The sequence below is a fragment of the Misgurnus anguillicaudatus genome, chromosome 19, assembly GCF_027580225.2.
Source record: "Misgurnus anguillicaudatus chromosome 19, ASM2758022v2, whole genome shotgun sequence".
Lineage (NCBI taxonomy): Eukaryota > Metazoa > Chordata > Actinopteri > Cypriniformes > Cobitidae > Misgurnus > Misgurnus anguillicaudatus.
Genome location: NC_073355.2, coordinates 9,664,708 through 9,687,958, shown reverse-complemented (window position 1 = coordinate 9,687,958; position 23,251 = coordinate 9,664,708). Strand labels below are relative to the sequence as shown.

Here is a 23,251-nt window from a genome sequence, read left to right as displayed (position 1 = left end):
CCTCGTAAATTTTTAGAAAGTATTTTTTCGAGGAAGCAAACATAAATATTTTAGTCAAATAGCCCAGTAAGTGTTAAACATAAGGAGCCAATGCATAATCACTAGGTGTTTGGGTATCATTTTGTATTTGTAAGAGAAAGACTGAGAGTTTTGAAACTTCCGCAGTCATTAATATTTATGAGGGCGCCAAATGTTTTTTTTTTATTGCGAATGAGAGTGACAAGCGCTAACAGTCCGGTGCCAGATTCGTCTTCACCTCCTATTTGCGAGAAAATGCAAATATGCAGTGAAACGTTATCGAGGACACGAAGCTTGCGTCCTCTTCTGTCTGCGCTCCTCAGGTGTGTTCATTAGCTCCTCTCATTATCACCCGAGTAATTGAAAGGATTGCGGAGACCGCTGGGCTGAGGGGGCTCAAGGGCCACCGTACTCCTTCACCAAGGGCAGACAAATAAAGCAGGAAGCCACAACAACAATCACAATTATGCCACATGCACAAGCAGCTGGCGTGTTTTTAATGCGCCGGTGGTTATTTTAATGTGACTGCGTGTGTTCGCCTATCTTTTTCTCTACAGGTGGAAGACGAAACATCAATGAATCAAACGACGATCTGTTTTCCTCTTGCCTCCCTCATCATCACAGCTTTTCGAGGAAGAGTTCCTGCGTTATTAGTCACATATGCTTGTCATTTGCATTCTATCTTTACGCTTCTTTCTGTCTCTACTTTCTCTCTCTCTCTCTCTGCCTCAAGGGGAAAAACACTTACTGTGTGATTCAAATCCAGGTCAGGAACAGAAACGGCGCATATGCCGTGGCTCTTCACTTTAGTCTCAGATGAATGACCATTGTTGTGTCATCTGTAGAGAGATGGAGAGAGAGCGCATGTCCTTTCATGCAAAGACTAGTGTATTATGCCCTCGTGAGATTTCATCACCCTTTTATCCGGGAGTTAAAACCACACAGACGGATGCCTCTGTCAGCTATTTTTGTTTAAAATGATGTGCATTGCAGTTTGTGCTGCTATGTCACCCCTAGGATTGGAAACGGAGAACCGTTTCATTTTTTTGTAAGCACTGTAACCGAATGATTTTTCGAGTAATGTTTTGTTCCATCAACGGTTCTTGAATGACTGCTTTCTTCCGCCAGGCTGGATGCAAAACCAATTAAATACCAAATAGTCTGACAGCAATGTTATTCTATTCACCGCTGCAAAATCTACACCACCGCCGTAATAGATGCTCTTTATTTCTCAGCTGGTCTGTGCGAGTTAGACGGTGACAGCTGCCCACTGTTTTAATCCAGACGATTCTGTAAGTGTGTCTGGCTTTGTAAGATCTCTTCAAAGACCCGTGCGGTCTCCAAAACAAGTGTCTCTCTGCCTCTCTTTTCTCCGTCCATCTCTCCCTGGAGATCCTCCTCTTCAAATACCCCAGTCTGTCTTTCACAAGACACAATGGGTCTCGGGGGGGGAAAGACGCAGAGCTTTGCACGCCGCTTGTGTGTTGCCGGCTACAGGCAGACACATGTCGCTAACACGTTTGCTGTTCCCTGAGCGCTTATGCGTGTCAGGCGCTGGTACAGGCTAACACTGCTAGCACATCCAGACAAGCTGTCACTCACTATGACACACTGTCTGTCTGTCTGTCATACAAGCTAAAGCTGTGCTCTTCACACATATCCAACCACACACCATAAACTGAGCCCAGAATGAATGAGTAACCATAAAACAAGCAAACATGTAGGAATTCTGTGTTGTGTGCAAACACAAATGAGATCAACCAAAAAATGCTGCTGGAAAATCCAGCTAAAGCCAGCATTAGAGGGAAACTAGTTTGACATGCTGCTAGTTGAAGCTGGTCTTGTATAGTCATCCAAGATGGTTGAGATATTGTAGCTGATCAGCTTTGGTCTGGATTAGGTTGGTCAGATGCATATTGCGCACAGAAGTGGCCAATTTATATTTTAACTAGTTTAACCTGGGGTGTACAAGTTAATCTTAAAAAAGCATGCTTTGAATGGCATGTATAAAACACTTGTTGGTTGACCAACTAGCGGCTATTGACTAACTCACAGCAAAAATGTCTCCACAGACCTTGGCTGGGTCAGGTGGCCTTTTTGTGATAAGTTTGCATGTTCTCCCCGCGTCAACGTGGGTTTTCTCCCATTCTCCCATTTCCTCCCACAGTTAAAAACATGCAGGTTAGCTGAATTGGAAATGAAAAATTGTCCTTGTGAGTAGATCAACTTGTGTATAGATTAACTGGTTCTTGCCACGAATATAGCCATAGATGCTGAAATGGCGTATATAAATAAATAAATGAATAAATATGATGACCTCTCTTGTCTAAGTGGGTCTTTATTGCCCCAAATAAACTATCAAAAAGACACGCTTTTTAATGCCCCCTAAGATTAATAGGTGTATGGTGTACATCATGGACAAAACACTACACTTTTAAGGTATTTATTAGACAACATGCACTGAACAAAATTATAAACGCAACACTATTGTTTTTGTCCCCATTTTTTATGTGCTGAACTCTTCTTCTATTCAAACAAAAGTCTTATTTTTCTCAAATATTTTTCACAAATCTGTCTAAATCTGTGTTAGTAAGCACAGGTGTGGCATATCAAGATGCTGATTAGACAGCATGATTATTGCACAGGTATGCCTTAGGCTGTCCACAATAAAAGGCTCTAAAATGTGCTGTTTTGTTACGCAGCACAATGCCACAGATGTCTCAAGTTTTGAGGGAGCATGCAGTTTGCATGCTGACTGCAAGAATGTCCACCGGAGCTGTTGCCCATGTATTAAATGTTCATTTCTCTACCATAAACCTTCTCCAAAGGCGTTTCAGAGAATTTGTCAGTACATCCAGCTGGCCTCGCAATCGCAGACCACGTGTAACCACACCAGCCCACATCCAGCATCTTCACCTTCACCTCTGAGACCAGCCAACCAGACAACTGCTGCAACAATTGGCGTGCATAACCAAAGAATGTCTGCACAAACTGTCAGAAACCATCTCAGGGAACCTCATCTGCATGGTCGTCGTCCTCATCTGGATCTCGACCTGACTGCAGTTCATCGTCGTAACCGACTTAAGTGGGCAAATGCTCACATTCGATGGCATCTGGCACTATTGAGAGGTGTTCTCTTCATGGATGACTCTCGGTTTTCACTGTACGTAGCAGATGGCAGACAGCGTGTATGGCGTTGTGTGGTTAAGTGGTTTGCTAATGTCAACGTTGTGGATCGAGTGGCCCATGGTGGCGGTAGGGTCATGGTATGGACAGGTGCATGTTTAGGACAACGAGCACAGGTGCATTTTATTGATGGCATTTTGAATAGAAATTTGCATAGAAATATCGCAACGAGATCCTGAGGCCCATTGTTGTGCCATTCATCCACGACCATCACCTCATGTTGCAGCATGATGATGCACGGCCCCATATTGCAAGGATCTGTACCCAATTCCTGGAAGCTGAAAACACCCCAGTTCATACATGGCCAGCGTACTGGACATGTCACCCACTGAGCATGTTTTGAATGCTTTGGATCGGTGTATACATTGGTGAGTTCCAGTTACTGCCAATATCCAGCAACTTTGCACAGCCATTGAAGAGGAATGGACCAACATTCCACAGGACACAATCAACAACTTGATCAGCTCTATGCGAAGGAGATGTGTTGCACTCCGTGAGGTAAATGGTTTCGACCCGCCAATACAGTAGAACTGCACATATTAGAGTGGCCTTTTGTTGTGGATTATCTCAGCAAAGAAGAAGTGCTCACTAACATAGATTTAGACTGATTTGAGAAAAATATTTGAGAGAAATAGGCCTTGTGTGTACATAGAAAAAGTCTTAGTTTGTTGAGTTCAGCTCATGAAAAATGGGGGCGTTTCTTATTTTGCTCAATGTTATTTGGAAAAGGCAAACCACAGTGCATTAGGGAATCTTGAGTTTTATTCAAATTCACAAAAAAATGCACAGAAAAAGTTCACAGGTAATACATCAAACATTAACTACAATTTTATCTGTTATTATTTGTCAATCCTCTTTTGTGGTAATATTTTGTAGTCTTTATTTTGGGTTGTAACTTCATAAACTTTGAACAGCTGCTGTGTGTATTTTTTGCCAAGCCTCCTTAAATTCTTCTCAAAGCTAAGCTTCAGTATATACTCCAAACATACCGACAACAGTAATGTGCACCGTTTTATACATCTTTAATAAACTATTTGAATAATGGCAGAAGATGCGAATTGTTACTTTTGCCCACTACAGTATTCTTGTATAGGTAGATAAGTAATGATGGTGCTTTATCCACAAAACTTAGCTCCAATTGGACCACCTTGGCTAAACTGGTGGGAACTCTATTCAGGGTCTAACAAATTACCAGCAACCAGCCAACTACCACATTCCCAAAGCCTGACCTGGTTTTTCCATGGAAAGAGGAAGAAAAAATGTTTCTTTTTCCTGCCTCAATCTCTTCTCGGTCTTTTGTTCTTTCTAACTTCTCCCTACCTTATAATGGTCTCTCTCCCCTTCACTCTGCCTGCCTGCTTCACAGAAGTGTACCAGCAGCCAAGCTGCATGGTCCCGCAGACCGCAATCAGTGACTGGCAGCTGGATCTTGATGGATTCAGCGAGCAGAAGTGATAAGTGGTCAAGCTCCACACTTGAGAGAGAGAGAAAAGCTTGCTCGCTTGGTACCGGCCAAGCCAGAACCAGACCCTTCAGGGAGAAATCAATCTTTTAGTCTCTCTCTCTATCCTTTTCTCTCTCTCTCTCTCTCTCTCTCTCTCTCATTACTGCATTTTATCTTTTAACTCTTTCCTCCCCACAGCTGCAGAAGACTCCTTCAAACTTTGAAATATGTTCGGAATGGAATACTAGTGCAGACCATACACTGCATGTTATTTTTTACAGTATCTGAAACAGTTTGCAGTATGCAATGAAAAAACATTGTAGTCAATAGTATGATACATCATTGCCATATCATACATTGACCTGTATGATACGTTGTGATTGGCGTCCAGTTATCATCTTGAAAATGATTACAAAATTTTGAAAGTGCTGTAAGTTTTTTTGTAATTTTTAAATACCATGTTATAAAATGCCACATTATTATTGTAGTATTGAAGTGTTCTGAGAAATCACGCCAGTGGCAGCCCTAGGTCCTAAGGGCTAGAGTCAAGGGTAGAGTCAAGGGCCGACTTACACTTTTTTAGCCATGAGTCAATCAGACAAGTTCTTTTTAACTGTGCTGATATGGAGTTTGGCTCTTTAACATGTTGGAAGTAGGCTTACAGCACCATTAATTATCCAATTTCATACTACTACTGGTTAATTCATCATATTCGAGGTCATGCACATTGCATTATAAGATACAGTATTCCACGCAGTGTGCTTTAAAAGCTGGGTTTCTATTACACTGATTTTATGCACATTTTAAAGTATTGCATAAGAAACACGTGATGGAAACGGCAAATTTCGATTAAAAATCCCTTAATTGCCAAAAAGTTTTTAAGCTCACTTGAGGTGGTTTTCGACTTATGTAAAAAAGAGTAAATGCAAATAATTGGAGATGGAAATGCATTTGCCGAATAAATTCTGACGTAGCGAACACTAAACTAATCTGACTGATCGTCTAGCTGCATCAGCTGACGTTGTCTTTCCCATATATGGGGCTGGAATTCGTTTTTTGCGGATTTTGAAAAGATTTCAATGGAAACCCAGCTAATGATGTACTACATTTGGCAAAATTACTTTTTCATGTTAAAATTGGCACACTGTGCACAGTACTGCATACTGCAAAAATAGTATGTTAGTACGCCATTCCGAACATAACCGTAATTCTTTCTCTCACAGCCTCCCAAAGATGCAGATGTTCGGATAGTGGGACGACAGAAGGATGAAGGGGATTGGGGGTGATGTGACGGAGGGGAAGTGAAGGGGGCGGAGTGTGTGTGACTGGGACAAGTGTGACTGTGTTATATGATGATGAAACAGGAAGAACGGATAAAGGGGTTTTGAAAAACTTTTTGAAAGCGGTTGAGGCCATTTCCCCCCCCTCATTACTCACTCGAGTCATCCTCTCTGTAAAGCGTCAACATCACACTGACAGAATAACATGATTTGAGAAAGGCTAGCCTTTTATTTAATCTCAATTTTCTCTTTTTTCCTGCACCTGTTTTTCTTTCATTCTCTTTACTCTTTCTCTCTCTTTCGCTCTTTCTTTTGCTCTCTCTGTCTGTCTCTCTCTTTTTTTCCGATGCTTGAATAGAAGTGGACCAAAAAGGTAAAGACCACAATGAACATAAAAACCACAGCTCGCCCTGCCCGCCCTCTTCCCCTTCCGTTTCCTCCCCTCATCCCCCTCTCCTAACCCAGCACCTTGTGTAGTGCTCATGTTTGATGTTTATATCCCTCCCTTTCTTTCTCTCTTTCTCTCTCTCTCTCTTTTTCTGGCTTATAACCGATACTCCTTCCAGATTTCGTTCTTGTTTCAGATAACACCAACATGCGCCATCATTTGTACAGCCCTGCATACATGCACTAATCCCTGTGCATAGAAGACCTCATGCATGCGTCTTAAACACGCTTGCGCGCACGCACGCACGCAACGCAACGCTCACTTCTGGAAAAACGGCACAAGAATCTCCACCAGCTGTCCTGCTAAAAGTTCCAATTAATTCTATTTGAGAAATTAATAACCATCCTTTAATCTGAATCACTTCTACCCCAAGGGAAACACATTCTCCAACTAAATGCGGCACACGTACGCATGCACGCTCTCTCTTTCTCTCTTCCCTCTCTCTCACATACTCGCACGAGCCACTTTACGTCGGGCGCTCCTCCGCTCCACTTTTCTGTTGGACAGGAGGTCATTTCTCCCTGTATTGGTACAGTGTTGAATCATAACCCACATCTTCCGCTGACACGCGCAACCATCTGTGCAATTCCACCCTTTCCCATGCGACATCACTTATTCATTTTTCTATTGTTTGCGATTAATTTTGTATCCGTCCTTCCAGCTCCAAAGCGACTCCTCCATACTGTTCAAAACCTCTCTCGCTGTATCTTTTTTGTCTCAGTCCCTCCTTTTTGTCTTCCTTCCTTCAGGATAAACTCTTTGATTTCTCTGTATGTTATTTTGGATTAGAGTAACAATTTGTAGAGCTGGTAACTGCCCAACCCCCTGCCAAATGCTCTTTCCCATTTCCAGGTGTCTCTCTTTACAAGCTTTCTCTTTTATAAGCTTTTTCTCTTTTGCCATGTCTAGGGTTGGGAACCGAGAACCGTGTCTTATTTAAAATCAGTTCAAAATTTAAAAATGCTTGAATTAAACATCTGGTTGACATTTGTTTCTGTTTTTGGCTTATTTGATGATGTGAATGAAAATCAAGGAGAGTTTTTATCCGAGTTGTTTCTTTGCATTACACATTAAATGTGATGATAGGGAGAGACTGGGCTAGAAATTGATACTGAGATGACAAGTTATGTCACTGTTTTGGCGCTTTTCCATTGCATAGTATCCCACGGTTTAGTTCAGTTTGGGTCGGGTCAGCTCGCCTCACTTTTGCGTGGTTAGCTTTTCCATCGAGTTTAGTATCACTTCGCAGTTGGAGGGCTTATAGGCGTGTCGTTATATTTGCGCTGCCTACTGCTGTGACATCATACAAGTGAGAGCGTCGTTGTATATTCCCATACATTTATTTATTTCTCAGTCCGCCACAAAAATTAAAATTGGCCACCACAAACAGATGTTTGCACATCGCGTTTATCACTACCTCTGTCTCACATGACAGTTTCTGTTCAAACACCCGTGGCGTCAGCCGACGGCGCTCCGCTGAGCCTCATTGAAGTTGCATTTAAGCATATAGTCCTATAATGCTGACGTGCTCATCGCGAATGTTCCGTCTGGAAAAAATGTTATTGTGTCACTGATTCTCAACCTGTGGATGTTTTTCATCGCTAAATGGAAGTTTGGAAATTTATAGCAGTAGCAGAGCACAGATGACAACATGTTTGCTCGAGACAGAGCAAGCTAGCACTAAAGGTAAAGCTAATCTTTTACACTATAGTGGTGATGTGTAGTGACGATTCTCTCAGAACAATCAGTGATCTACAGTGTTTTCGCGTCACGTTTGGTATCAGCTCGGGTTGCTTGGAACCCCAAGCGAGGTGGTACAAAAAAAGTTTCAGGTACTACGTACTGCACCCGGTGGAAAAGCTCCGTAAAAAAGCAGGCTGACCCGACCCAAACTAAACCAAACTGTGGGGTACTATGCAATGGAAAAGCACCATTTGACTTGGCCTGATAGTACCCCCTTAAAGGGATAGTTCGGCCAAAAATGATACTAAACCCATGATTTACTCACCCCCAAGCTGTCCGAGTTGCATATGTCCATCGTTTTAGATCTTTCAGTTAATTAAATGTGAAGTCACGGGGTCCATGACCTTCAAGTCCAAAAAAAGTGCATCCATCCTTCCCAAAAGAAATCCAAACGGCTCCAGGATGATAAACAAAGGCCCACTGAGGGCAATCAGCACCGTGCTGTTGTAGAAATATCCATATTCAAAACGTTATAAACCAAAATAACTCACATCCGGTAATGCCGCCATCTTTGTCGCGTCCGCATTCAAGATCAGACTTTACGCAGCCTACGGAGGCTACTCTGCTGCTGCTCTGTTCCCTCGCCCTCCGAATTTGTCATACGTCACTAAGAAAAGTGCGTACACTACGCTAATACTCTCTCCTGAATACAGAGGAGTCTAAGATAGCGGCGCTACCGGAAGGTAGTTATTTACGTTAATAACGTTTTAAATATGGATATTTCTACAACAACACCGCGTGGATTACCCTCAAAAGACCTTTGTTTATCATCCAGTAGCCGTTTGGATTTATTTTGTGAAGGATGGACGCACTTTTTTTGGACTTGAAGGTTGTGGACCCTGTGACTATACATTTAATTAACTTAAAGATCTAAAACATTTTCTGAAATATCCGAAAATGTGTTTGTCTGAAAAACGATGGACATATGCAACTCGGACAGCTTGGGGGTGAGTAAATCATGGGTTTAATATCATTTTTGGCCGAACTATCCCTTTAAAAAGTACACCTTTGCAAGAGGTACATAATGGTACCAATGAGTGCCTTTTAGTAACATAAAGTTATACATATCTGTACCTAAATGGTACACATTAAGATATTTTTAATAGGTAACGACCCAGGAACTGCTTGGGACCATTTTTTCTTGATTGTGTTTTTTGACTGATTATTTTTTATACTCCATATCGCTTTTGTCGTGTTGATGAAATGTTCATGTCCATCTTAAAAAATGAACAAATACACCCTCAGAAAAGGGTACAAAGGCTGTTTCTGGGTTAGTCAGAATATCTGCCATTAAAGTGTACCATTTAGGTACAAATGTGTTACTGCAAGGTTTGTGTACTTAAAGGAATATTCCACTTCTTTGTTTAGTCAAGAAAAAAATATTTTCAGTCAAAAGTTTTTTGGGAAAACATTTCAGGATTTTTCTCCGTATAGTGGAATTTAGTGGACCTCGACGGTTTACAGTTTCGGTGCGGCTTCGGGGGGCTCTGGACGGTCCCAAACGTGGCATAAGAGTCTTATTTAGCAAAACGATCGTTACCCCCCACACAAAAAAAAGAAGTACTTTTTAACCACAACTTCTCGTCTTGCGCTAGCCGTGTGAGGTGTCAGCTTGACCTTACGTAGTTTAAAAGTACATATGACGATCTTTAGACCCCTATGCCTCGGTTGGGATTGTTTAGCACCCTTTAAAGCTGCGTTGAAACTGTAAACTCTTGTGGAGAAAAATCCTGGAATGTTTTCCTCAAAAAACGTAATTTCTTTTCGACTGAACAAAGAGAAAAATAAACATCTTGGAGGACATAGGGATGAGTAATTTATGAAAGTATTTATTTGTGAAAGTGGAGTAATCCTTATAATCATATACAGTATAATGATAATAATACACATTCAGAACAGTTTTGTCATACTAAATGGTGTAAAACATTACAATATTTATAATTTTCTTCATTTGTTAACTATTTTAAGTCAAAGAGATTTTATTTGTTTATTTATTTGACCAAAGTAGAAACAAAAAGTATTTCAAACATTTGTTATCGAAATCAAAGCACTGAAATTGAATTGGACTTGTTAAATTCCCTTTGATTCCCATCCCTAGCCATGTCTCATTCTCTCTTCTCTTCATCTGTATTCTTCTCCAGTTTGATATCTTTCCAAATTTTTATCCATTCATCACAAACAGCCGCAGGTTTTCCGATCCTCAGATTCCCCTATTTCAATCTTTCCTCTGGTTCCTCTCTAATTTGTCATCTGCCAGTGGCATCATTCTTCTCTTTAATTCTCTTTTTCGTTGTCTGGTTTTGGACACCGCTCTGTGGCGGACGGTCCCTCCGCGCATGTCCGGAGGGGAGGGTTCGGCGACAGTTGGCATCTCTGTGAGATGGCTGCTTTGTGAGGGAGAGCCAGCTCTTCACACGTGGCCTCTCGCCGTGGTGCCAATCAGCTCGCAGCCTGATTCACTTCAGCCAGCCAATCAGGGGATGCAGCACTTGATCCTTGTGCCAATCTCTGCGTATTCGGTTTCAAACTTTTACGAGACTTGAACGATGCTGGAACAGGGCGTAATTCAGCCTTCCATCATCTACTGCTGGCTGTATGATTTGAAGGCTCCGTTCCAAACCCTAGCGAGCTGACATGCTGTCTGCTGTCTACATTAGCAGCTACCTATTTAGGCAGCCTCCTGGATGAATCGTAGGCTCTGTTCCAAAGCCATTTTAAGGCATCATATGTGCACTCCTGAGGCGAATGGCAACTTTTCTTGATTTTAAAAAATCAAAGGCGGCACAAAAAATGTGAAAAATTTCCATTTTTACAATACTGATTATTGAATTTTAATGTGTTCATAAAATTTCCAGTTTACAATAAGGTTGTGTTTATTAACATTAGTACATTTATTAGCTAGAATGAACTAACAACGAACAATACTTCCACAGCATTTATTAATCTTAGTTCATGTTTATTTCAGCATTCACTAATACAATTTTATATCACTTGTAATTTTTTACATTATGAACTAACAATTGTATTGATATTAAATCGACACTCCACTTTTTTTGAAAATAGGCAAATTTTCCTGCTCCCCTACAGTTTAGATTTGTACTATTTTGGAATCCATTCAGCTGATCTCCGGGTCTGGCGCTAGCCCTTTTAGCATAGCTTAGCATAATCCATTGAATCTGATTAGACCATTAGCATAGCAAGAGTTTCAATATTTTTCCCATTTAAAGCTTGACTCTTCTGTAGTTACATTGTGTAATAAGAAAGACGGAAAGTTAAAAGTTGCGATTTTCTAGGACAATATGGCTAGGAACTATACTCTCATTCTGGTGTAATCATCAATGACTTTGCTGCCGTACCATGATTGCAGCAGGTGTGATCAGTGTTGGGGGTAACGCATTAAACGTAACGTGCATTACGTAATAATATTACTTTAAACGCATTACTTTTTAAATGTACACATCAATATTTTAGTTACTTTTTTTAAAAAGTAATGTGACTTACTTTTCAGTTTAATATATTTGATTTAAAAAAAATAATAATGTACTGAATTAAACTAAACTTAGTCACATAGAATTATGCACTCTATGTTTGCGTGCCTGAGTGGGAACAGTTTGAGTCAAAAACGGAGATGGCAGGCCAGAGCTTGACATTTTTGCAATGGAAATATGCAATTTCTGAATGCAGAACTTCTCAGTCATAAAAACACCTGCAAGGCCTAAAAGAGATCAAGCCTCAGCCAAGTAAGAAGTAATGCAAAAGTTACTTAAAAGTTAAGTATTTTTTTCCATGAAAAGTAAGTAATACAATTAGTTACTTTTTATACTTATTATTGTAATGCGTTACTTTAAAAGCAACTTTCCCCAACACTAGGTGCAATGATATTACGCAGCGCCCGAAAATAGTCCCCTAGGTTACTTTCAATAGCAGGAGACTATTTTAAGGCACTGCGTAGTATCATTTTTGAGCACGATGCTAATGGTCTAATCCGATTCAATGGATTATGCTAAGCTATGCTAAAAGTGGTACCGCTAGACCTCGAGATCGGCTCAATGAATTCCAAAACAGTAAAAATCGAATCTAATTAGCCTATTTTTAAAGGAATAGTCCATTTTCTTAAAAGAAAAATCCAGATAATTTACTCACCACCATGTTATCCAAAATGTTGATGTCTTTCTTTGTTCATTCGAGAAGAAATTATGTTTTTTGAGGAAAACATTGCAGGATTTTTCTCATTTTAATGGACTTTAATAGAGCCCAACACTTAACTCAACACTTAACAGTTTTTTTCAACAGAGTTTCAAAGGATTTTAAACGATCCCAAACGAGGCATAAGGGTCTTATCTAGCGAAACGATTGTCAGTTTTATTTTAAAAATATGCACTTTTAAACCACAACTTTTCGTCTAGGTCCGGTCCAGCGCGACCTCGTGTAAATGCGTAGTGACGTAGGGAGGTCACGTGTTACATATATAAAACGCACATTTGCGGACCATTTTAAACAATAAACTGACACAAAGACATTAATTAGTATAATTTGACATACAACAACGTAGGAACGGTCCTCTTTCAACACACATGTAAACACTGGGGCGGAGTTTCGCGTTCGTCCTCTGTGACCTCTTGACGTCATGACGTATTACGTCAGGTCACGCAGGCGCATTCAGGACCGGACCTAGACAAGAAATTGTGGTTTAAAAGTGTATATTGTTATTTTTATTGTCAAAAATGACAATCGTTTCCCTAGATAAGACCCTTATGCCTCGTTTGGAATCGTTTATAGTCATTTGAAACTCCGTTGAAAAAAACTGTTAAGTGTTGAGGTAAGTGTTGGGCTCTATTAAAGTCCATTAAAATGAGAAAATGTTTTCCTCAAAAAACATAATTTCTTCTCGACTGAACAAAGATAGACATTAACATTTTGGATGACATGGTGGTGAGTTGATTGTCTGGATTTTTCTTTTAGGAAAATGGACTATTCCTTTAAGAAAGTGGAGTGTCCCTTAACTAACATTAACAAAGATAGCACTCCTCAGGAAATATTTGTTGAATGTTCACTGTATAGTTTGGTGTGAGCATTTTGCTTAGCTATTGTTTTAGTGCTTTAACAAAGACAAAAAACTAAACTTTTTGAATTGAATAGCTTGCCGTGTCTGGTATATACATTTATCATATTTTTTTTGACTCCATCCGCCTTCTCTAAAAATTATGTAATTGTCACAAAGGATTCTGGGATTGCCTCTTTGCACCACCTTGTAATTTGGCCAAAACGAGGCATCCTGCTGTTTGGAACAGACTTGGCATTGGACGCATGCCTACGATGTCTAAAACGCTCGTTGGGGTTTGGTACAGAGCAAGAGTGTCACATTCTGCCCATGCTTTTGTCTGTCCCTGTACATGTGTATTCCTGAATGCCCTATTCAGAAAGGTGTGTGTTTGTGCGCTCTGTGTTTGTGCGTCTCTGTCTTGTGGGAACGAACACTAAACCTGTTCTGAGACCTGCACCTCGGTGTGGATCTTCCACTTCACTGATGCTGACATCGGTTCACACGTCTTCGATGTCGGCCCTCCATTTTGTTGCCTCCCCATGGTGCCATTGGCGAGTGTTGTGTTCTGACCTACATTTCAGATTGTTCCTATCTGCAATCACACCGCAGCGGACAGCCGGCCCCCTTCATATTCCTCCCTCCATCTGCTTTATCTTTTCTCTCTCCCTGCTGCTAATTATTTTCTCTATCCTTTATCTATTTCATTAACTGTTAACAATTATTTTCATTAACAACATTGTGTCGACCACCCACCTGCCCGGTCTTTGTTTATTAACACTGGTTGGTTTAAGGATCGATTAATTGTCAGATTGTGGAATCATTGGAAGTGCCTGGAAGCTCGGAATTTATCTGCTTTAAAGACACACAACACCCATACGCTCTGTTTAATTTCTCCTCTGGGTCTGTATTGAAGAAGATAAACATATTAAGTGTTATTCAGTCACACACGGTCACATGGCCAGGCAGATAGGAAACCGTGTGTGTGTGTGTGGTTGTGCATGTGTATGCAGCGTATGTGTGCAATGTTAAAGTTAAAGAGCCGAAGCGTACGCAGGTGGCCACGAATTTCAATGAGCGGGATCGCTCTGGACAGACAGCGCTGCTAGGAGAACCGGCCCATGGGAGACGACGTGATCGGGAGAGAGAGCAGGAAAGAAAAATGGAGCTGTATGTCACCACTCGGTGCGAGTACACATCCCTCAGGTGTACAGTTACTATGACAACCACGCTAACAGAGCGTAGTGAGCCGTAATGCAACTCAAGGCCAGCGTGGATGAAACTTTTAAAACCACACATACTCCACTATTCATATAGTGCCTTGATAGCTGCCTGCTTGCATTAGTGGTGTTTACTAAGGCGAGCATCGCTTTTATTATTGCTCATACTTAAGTTTGAATACTTGAGCACACCCTAGATATTAAACTTTATTGCATACAGTATATCTTCTTGCATCGTATAGGCATGACTAATACCTCGAATGATGCTGTTTGTTGAGAAGACATGTGCTTTTACTTTTCTAAGTGATTGTGATAACATTGCATAAATGACTTGAGTCAACTATAGGGATAAACCCAATGCCGGGTTCAGACTGCACAGATTTTGGCACAGTTCCTTTTGACATGAAGTGATTCATAAATTATTTATCTCATATAATGTTTCATAGTGGACGACAACCAAGAGCGCCTCTGCAATACTTCGCAATGTCCCAAAAGACAGGCTAGCATGTCAAAATTTTTCGATATTTCACATCTGTTGACCAATAGGAGCACAGAAATTATTTCGTACACAGCTTACAGTACAAACATTGCAAAATGAAAAGAGATGATGGCATCAGTGCTGCTAGGTGGACATATGCAATGCAGGAAATGTTTGTGAAGCTATGACAACAGTACTCCTGCTTTTATGATGTTTGTTTACACTTGTTTCTGGATGTCAGTCGCTAGTTCCACCTTCTAGACAGCCATGATTGGTCGATAAGCAACGCCAACGATAATAGATAGTGCACTCCTATTACTATGAATGGGGGTAAATGCAATGCTCAATATGGCCGCTCTGGTGACAGATGTCCCGCCTTTCAGTTAAAAGATCCAATCATTAATCGATAAAGACTAGAGATGCACAAAAAAAATCTGCCATTCAATTGGTATTGGTCGATAAAAACTATTTTTCACATTAACGGCTATCGGACGAAAGTTTAAAAACAGCTGATAGTCACGGCCGATATATCCTGTCAATCAAAATAGAACAGGAAAATGCAATGAATTTAAGCCCTTGTGTAAAGAAACTTCACTAGTTTATTGTTCATTATTAACTGGCATTATATGAATGTATAGCATGTAATGTAATCGAAAATGTTATCTTTAAAATTGAGTTAATGCAAGTTAATATATCCACCAAACTATCGGCATCGGTATCCGTCTGAATAAATGGCTTTCAGTATCGGTGGGAAAAGTTCTAATAAATGTCTAATCGCTAATAAAGACTGATGAATTTCTGGGGGGCGGGAGCTCTGTACAGAGGCTCTTGATTTGTACACAGGCAGTAGAAAAGTGACCTAAGGAAAGTTTTTTAGCACAATTTGAGTACAAGTAACAAACGTTGTGGTAATAGACTGTATAAAAAGATGGACGTAGTGTCCATGACGTCACCCATAGGTTTCTAAAGATCGTTTTTGAAGCTTAAAGTAGGCGGTGCCTGCCGTGGGCATCTTGGCCGCGCGTCACCGCACATCACTTGCGGATGTCCGAAAATGGGTAAAAAGGCGGGACGTGGGTGAAGCTGAGGTGACTGGTTGCTGAAACTATAAGGCTTAATATAATTTAAACGGATGAGTTACAAAAAATTCACCCCCTCACAGTTGCATGAAGGGCAAAATTAGCTATAAAGACCAAAACAGTTAATGTAAGGTTTAAAGTGCCGCTAACCTAGGTGTTTTCAGCGATATAAAAATACTCCCTGGTATCTCCAGAAGGTGTCTTTATAATTTAATCTCAAAATACACCGGAAATCTTTCATTATATGATGTTGAATAAAAAACGCACTGTTTTTGTGTGTGTCTCTTTAAATGCAAAGAAAGCTTTTGTTCCACTCCCCGTGTGCAAAGTAGGGTGTAGTGCGCTTACGCATTTGCTTTGGACTACATCAAAACATGTGTCTCTGGCAGAAAGTTGAACTACCGGCTCATAAGGCAGAGACTGTGTGCGGTTATGGGTGGGGCGTAATCATTGTGACATCACATTGATCCCCAATAGCCTGTTTTGTGTGACTGTTGTGATGCAAAGGAGATTACACAAAGAAGATGGATTTGTATAATAACAGGATGTTTCTGCACACACACTGGCGACTCATTTTCTGCTAAAAAACACATTTAAAGGGCATTTTATAGGTTAGGGAGGCTTTAATTGTTAGTTGAATATGATGTTTAATTGTTTAATTTTAGCCCGCATGACATAACTTCTCAGAAGTGTTGCACTAAGTATTGCAACTCTTTCTTGTCTAATCTGACTATAGTAAAAATATTATGTAGTCTGAACCCGGCATAAGCTAGTTTGGTGGCCTTAGCTGACTAATGTAGTTGCTCTGCCTGACTTTACCATAAACTCGCAGACCATCTAATGGCGCATTCCCTACAGCCGTGGTAGAGGCGGCAAAAACGCGCAAAATTTTAGTAATTCGAGACATTCACGTGAAAATTTGCATCATGGCAGGGGCTTTTGCGACTCCGCCACTCCGCTCGCTTTCTGTAATCACGTCACTACTACAGCAAGGTCCTGATTGGTTAACGCGATTAAGTTCAGATTTTTCAACTCGCGCGTTTCCTGCGGCAACGCTCAATTCACGCTGACCGCGCCATCTGCGCCGCGTGTTCCGCACCATTCGCGCCGCGCTTACTGCGTGTACCACGCCACAGGATGCCTAATTGCGTCTTTGCATTGACTTAACATGTAAATCACCCGCACTTGCCGCCTCTACTGCGGCTGGTGTAAACGCAGCATATCACTGCTTTTATCTGCTTTTCTGCATGGAAACCCTTATGACTTACACCAGCAATCACATGGCAGTGCACTCAGAGTATCTTAGCAACCAGGCTACAGTGTCATTGAGCTTTACACCATTCATAAAATCTAGTTTATTGCATTAATTTTGCATTCAGTATTTATACAGTGAGAGTGCATACTGTATGTGTGTGTGAATATTATGGGTGTAGATGTGTCTAGTGTATGTGTTTGTGAAAAATGAGGATATTGTTTAGGTTAGTGTTTGCTGTATTTTTGCGTGTGTGTGTGTGTGTGTGTGCACGTGTACATGTATGTAAGTGGACTAAACACAGCACTTGTTTATGTCTTACCGCTAACCTCTTGCTGTTCAGGATGCAATCTCGGAGACTGCTAGTCTTTATCAGATTAACCCAACCCTAATTCTCATTTCACAGGATTTACCTTTGACCCTCCAACCGTCTCTCTTCACTTTCAACCACACAGCAACACTTTCTACAACGTTAAACTCTCTCTCTCTCTTTCTTTCTCTCTCTCTCTCTGACTTGCATTCAAACACAAAACAGCAATTTTCCATCTGGCTTTCTAAATTTCTTTATCCTCCCCCTGTGCTCTCACGCTCTTTCTATAATTAAAACACACACACAACATGCTTAAAACACTCGCTGATGCAAAATAGGCACACGGGCGACCCGTTCTGCTTTGGAAAGGATGCAGAGTGCAACACAAAGCTCTGCCCCCTGTTGGCAGCACTTTGTACCTGCCAGAAACAGGTGTAAGATTCAATTAAAGCAGTCTGTTCTCAGCAGTCAGGCCAGACAGTTAGACATCATGGTGTGAAAGCCAGGAGGAGCCCTGACTGTATGCTCGTGCTCACATGCCATTGCAGCACACAGGCAGCCAAGTCGCACATACACATACAGGGCTACATGCAAAAAAGTGGATGTAAAACATTTTTCTTCTTAATTTTAGGTGCTGCTCTTCTTTTACTCTCGTTTTTGTTCTTCCTGTCAGATGTAATCTAGAACGACTGTTAATCATTATTTGAGTTTCATAGTTCACATCAGATGACAGTGCTTGACGACTGGTCTTTTATAGCAGACTTAAAGGAGTTGTCGTTTATGTCTCTGTTGAGCATCAGCTTTGTCTTAAGTGTCGTTCATGAAAATTTAAACAGACAGTAAAAGTAAAGCAGTAAAAATGAAACTGGATAGCAAAGCTCATATTATTCGTTCTTGGAGGACTTGGATTGGAAATGTTTTTGTTCGTAGTGACTTTAGTGATTTTGGATATTTTGGCATCTTTACAGAAGAAGTTTTATAGGTCAGAAGTTGAAAGCTGATGTTAAAAATAAACATGTTGTCAATAATAGACAATTGCTAACTTAATGTAAGAGTATAGATAGTGCTTTAAAATGAATATGAAAAGTGTAGCTCAGATCATTTGGTCTTAGAAGAATAAGATGAGACAAAGAGCTTAGATGCAAACGGCGCTAAACGCCACCTCTGTAAAAAATGAGATGATGATATTAACAGAATGCTCTGGGTTATCAAATACTTTCACTTCAAATCTGCTTAATCCTGGTCTCAGGCCATTCAGAAATACCGCTTTGTTGGCAGAATCTGTTAAACCCCACGTCTATTTTTCAGCATCCTCTAAGTGCGCGTACGTCATGTGCAGTTTTTTACCCGGTTTAAGGAGGTTTACCAAATAAATTAGGATACTGATTTGAGCCTTTAACTTTATTCAGAAAGGACAGTTAAAGGAATAGTCTACTCATTTTCAATATTAAAATATGTTATTACCTTAACTAAGAATTGTTGATACATCCCTCTATCATCTGTGTGCGTGCACGTAAGCGTAAGCTATTACGCCATAAAATATAGTTCCTCTTTTAAATCCACTTAGAAAAGCGCTACGTTTTATTTTGTACCACCAAACTTGCTCGTATAACTACTCGTCTTAAATAGGAAAAACGTTGATGTGTTTGGTCACTTCTAACTTTATCTCTAAATGGTACCATTGAATGAATGGGGCTAAGCTAAATGCTATCGAAGCGTCGCAGCGCGCTCCAGCGCTTACGTGCACGCACACAGATGATAGAGGGATGTATCAACAATTCTAAGTTAAGGTAATAACATATTTTAATATTGAAAATGAGTAGACTATTCCTTTAAGAGTGACTTTTTTAGATATGGAGATTTTTGCATCTACTTAGAGGGTTTGGCAGGGAAAGATTTGTTCAATACCAATGAAATGACTCAAGCGAGATTGGTAACAATAAGGTACAGACTAATAACCTTTTCTTTGTCTTTAAAGTGAAATTATTGAACCTAAACATGGGCCTGGTAAAAAAGCCCATTAAAAAAAACATGTCAGCTGCACTTAGGGGGCGTGCACACCAAAGCTTTTACGCCGGCGGATGGCATATGTTTTCAGTTGTTTCCAACTGAATTTTTTTCTGCACTGAAAGCTGGTGCTCTGCGTTTTTTCAGCGCTTTCCACTGAACGCCAAGAGTTGAAAAATATTCAACTTTGAGTGAAAAGCTCAGCTCGTCAATGTCAGTTCTCACATCACTGTGGTCCAATCACAGTGGAGGAGGGGCGGGATAAATATCACAACAACCAACCGGCGCATATAGTAAGATGATCGATAAACAAAGCAGAAGTATCACAGCGACCAAAGCGCTCAGTTGAAGAAAGCTGGAAGTCGGCTAAAAAAAAGCTGGCAGTCGGCGTCCGCCTGGTGTTTTCAGCCATGTTTAAAAGCTTTGTGTGCAAACCCCCCTGGAACACCTGTCCTGCATATTTTAGTTCCAACCCTACTCCAACACACCTGCCTGTAATTTTTAGGTGGCCCTGAACAACTTGATTAGCAGGTTGAGGTGTGTTTGGTTGGGGTTGGGACTGAAATCTGCAGTACAGGTCTCTCCAGGACAAGGGTTGGAGACCTACGACGTAGACTCAGACGAGTAAACTTGATGTCACCTACTGCTGTAACTAAATACGCAATAGGGAGATCAGAATAGCTCACCTCGACACGGACTCTATTACAAATCTAAAGGATGTCCCTCAACACAATCCCTAGACTGATGTTGCGTTCGGTGATGGAATCCAATGACGGTCCGCCTGTTGAACAGTTAAACGAAATCAGCAAGTCGGGATGTGCTGTGAGAGCTAGCTGCAGTCTCCCACAGGCTGATATACTGTAGGTGGGGCAGAGCCTGGTCGCAGGTCGACCTGTCTGTTATACACAGTGTGGTGTCATAAGAGCTTCCACAGTTGGTCACACCTGAAGCAAATGGCCCCCTAAAGACTCTAAAGGCTTTCTAGAAGTCCGCACTTTCATGATGTAACGTCACTTTGACTGTCGGAAGAAGTCTGCTGTGAAGCCCGCCAAGGTACTGGCTCAGGCAAAAAAAAGTGTGCATCAAGAGCACATATCGACAGAGAAGGGGACGCCCATGAGCACCATTTTCAAACCCAAAAAGACAAATAGGACCCCCCCCCCCCCATATGATTTTGTGAGTCCACAAGACTGCAATTCACATGCAGCCTTAGAGGGTTTTGCACCTGAACTCATCTATTGCAGATATTTTGATATCTTGTCAAATCAGAACATGCTTGTAATGCTAGTGTTGAGATCTCTATTAAAAAAAAGATTCCTACAGTATTTTGGTCTTTGGGCAAAAGATTTAAGGCCATTCTCCATTTGCTCTCCGTTTCATCTCATTGCTTTCTATGGGAAGCATTTTAACTACAGTAATCTCATCTATGAATTTTCCTTCCTACGGTTGGTGAACTTGAAAAAGCGAAAGTGAAAACAAGCATAATTTAAATGATGATTTGGTCTATAAGTTCAACGCAGTCGAGCAGAGAAGCTCATTAGCACTCTGAACGCCAGCACTTTGAGACTCGGCACAGTCGGGTTTTTCATATATCATAGAGGTGGAGGTGTTAATTCAGTTCTTACTTAGAGTTTTAACACAGTTGGGGATTGGTTTCAGTCCCAGGTAAGTGTGACTTACCAGTATGCTGTTTGGCGGCAAAAACAGCAAGATATGGAGGTGATGAGGGTGTAGTGACCTCATCTTGGTTCAGATTGACAGGGATAATTGCACTTTCTGGTGGTCAGTTTTTGGTTTGGCAGAATGGTGTTATAAAAATCCTTCTTTTAGAAAGAAAGAGAGAGAGAGAGAGAGAGAGAGAGAGAGAGAGAGAGAGAGAGAGCACAATATACATGAGGGATCTGAGCTAGCAGAGCACAGGTCAGTTTTAATGAATTCTCTCAGGTCACTGTGTGTGGGGGGGAGTGTGTGTTTCTGTAAAATTACTCACACAGACACATACAATAAATGGATGACTAAAGGTTCTGTGGGTCCCTGGGCCTCATCAGAGACCCTTTCATTTAAATTGTGAGCCATAATTTTTAAATAGTTAGAAATTATTTCACAAATGTGAGCAATAAAGTCACAAATTGGTGTTTCTTTAAATATTGGCCTGTGGACTATTATGAAACAGTTTTCACACTTTTACTAACTAATTAAATTTATTCACTAACAATGTCCAATACTGCATTAAATAATATAAATTATATTACAAGCACACTAAACAGAAAAATATAATTTTTATCTGTATTCATATCATCGTTTTAAAGGTGAAATTGTTCATATTTAAATTACAATTAAAGTTTTAATGTAACCCTTAGATATGTAACGATTACCGGTTTAATGGTTAACCCCTGTCCAGCTTCAAACAATATTGATAATAAAAAATAATAAAATAATAAAAAAACTTTCACTTCTAAAAAAATCTACTAGTTTGGACACGACAGTAAACAGAGAAGCAACTAGAAACTAGGGTTGCCGCGGTGACAGAATTTTCCCACCGGTTAATCGGCGCGTCACAAACACGGTGATCCCGGTATCACCGGGTGGGGGGGGCTTATAAATGCGCATGCAGACGTGCACATTTTACTTTCACTTTTGAATTACGCAACTGTTTAAATGCAGTGCTTGCATACGCTGCGTTAAATCGCGTATGCATTTGCGTGCAATGCGAGTGCAACAGCTGGTTTAATTAAGTGCTTGAGTCAATGCGTGCAGGTAATTCTCACAGAACCCGCCAGTCCCAAGCAGAGCAACCGGCTACTTGTCCATAAAGTGCTGCTTGAATGATGGGTTTATTATTTTTCTTGATGAAAAACACAACAACAAAACGATCTCGCTTATATTAAACATCATTTATGTATATTATAACTAAAACGAGTAAGCACGCGGCTTCTGCCATTGTCCTGTCAGTCAGCCTGCCTCGCACACTGACAGAAATAAATGAAATCTGACACCTGCTGCTCTGTGACGTGACGCGCGTTCAGCTCCGCTGAATTCAGGCAGCAGACACATTCAGTTGTGTGTTTGCTCTCTCTAATGAAACTAACATTTTGGAACCATACAGCCCAAAAGTGTTTTTCTATGGCAGGGGTAGGCAATGTACGTCCTGGACTGCCAACCCTGGTAAAACCTCGCCTACCTGTAGTTTTCAGGAGACTCTTTAGACCTTGATTAGTTGTTAATGTGTGTTTTATTAGATCTAAAGCTAAACTCTGCAGGACACTGGCACTCCGGGACCGACGTTGCCTACCCCTGTTTTATGGCATCGTATAAGAACCTTTATTTTTAAGAGAGGATAATCCTTTTTTACTGCAAACACATAAAATGACATCCCTATGTAGTTCTTCTTTAATTGTAAAATTCACTATAATAGGCCCTTCATCCCTAATAGCATCAGGAAAGTGAACTTTAGTTCAGGAAGGCCTTGAAAGCAAGAGAAAGTCTTTATCTTAAATTAGAGCACACTGAGCTTCTCGTGGACAACAATCGTTTGAGCGATGACAATGCAGCAGCCGGGGCCGATGCAGTATGTGTGCATTCGCTCTGATCTCCACGTAGTCAAGCAGATACTTGGACAGGCTTCTGGAAGTTTTACTCAGCGTAACCTAGATCACAGCCCCTGGCATTAATACTGCATACTGTAAAGAAAGCTTTAACCCTATGACACAGTGTTCACAGGCAAACACGTGAGGTTCAGATATCA

At 40.8% G+C, this 23,251-nt stretch overlaps 1 protein-coding gene across 4 annotated transcripts in view; it reads left to right on the top strand.

The window, feature by feature from the left end:
* Positions 1 to 23,251, top strand: part of adgrl1a (adhesion G protein-coupled receptor L1a) — a 223,340-nt gene that overhangs the window by 148,004 nt on the left and 52,085 nt on the right. For 3 of the 4 annotated variants that reach the window (XM_073856909.1, XM_073856908.1, XM_073856910.1), the window contains one exon: positions 6,287 to 6,301. The exons of the other annotated variant lie outside the window; for it this stretch is intronic. In XM_073856909.1, coding sequence (XP_073713010.1) covers positions 6,287 to 6,301 — 15 coding nt within the window. The remainder of the gene's footprint in view (positions 1 to 6,286; positions 6,302 to 23,251) is intronic. 4 annotated transcript variants of the gene reach the window in all.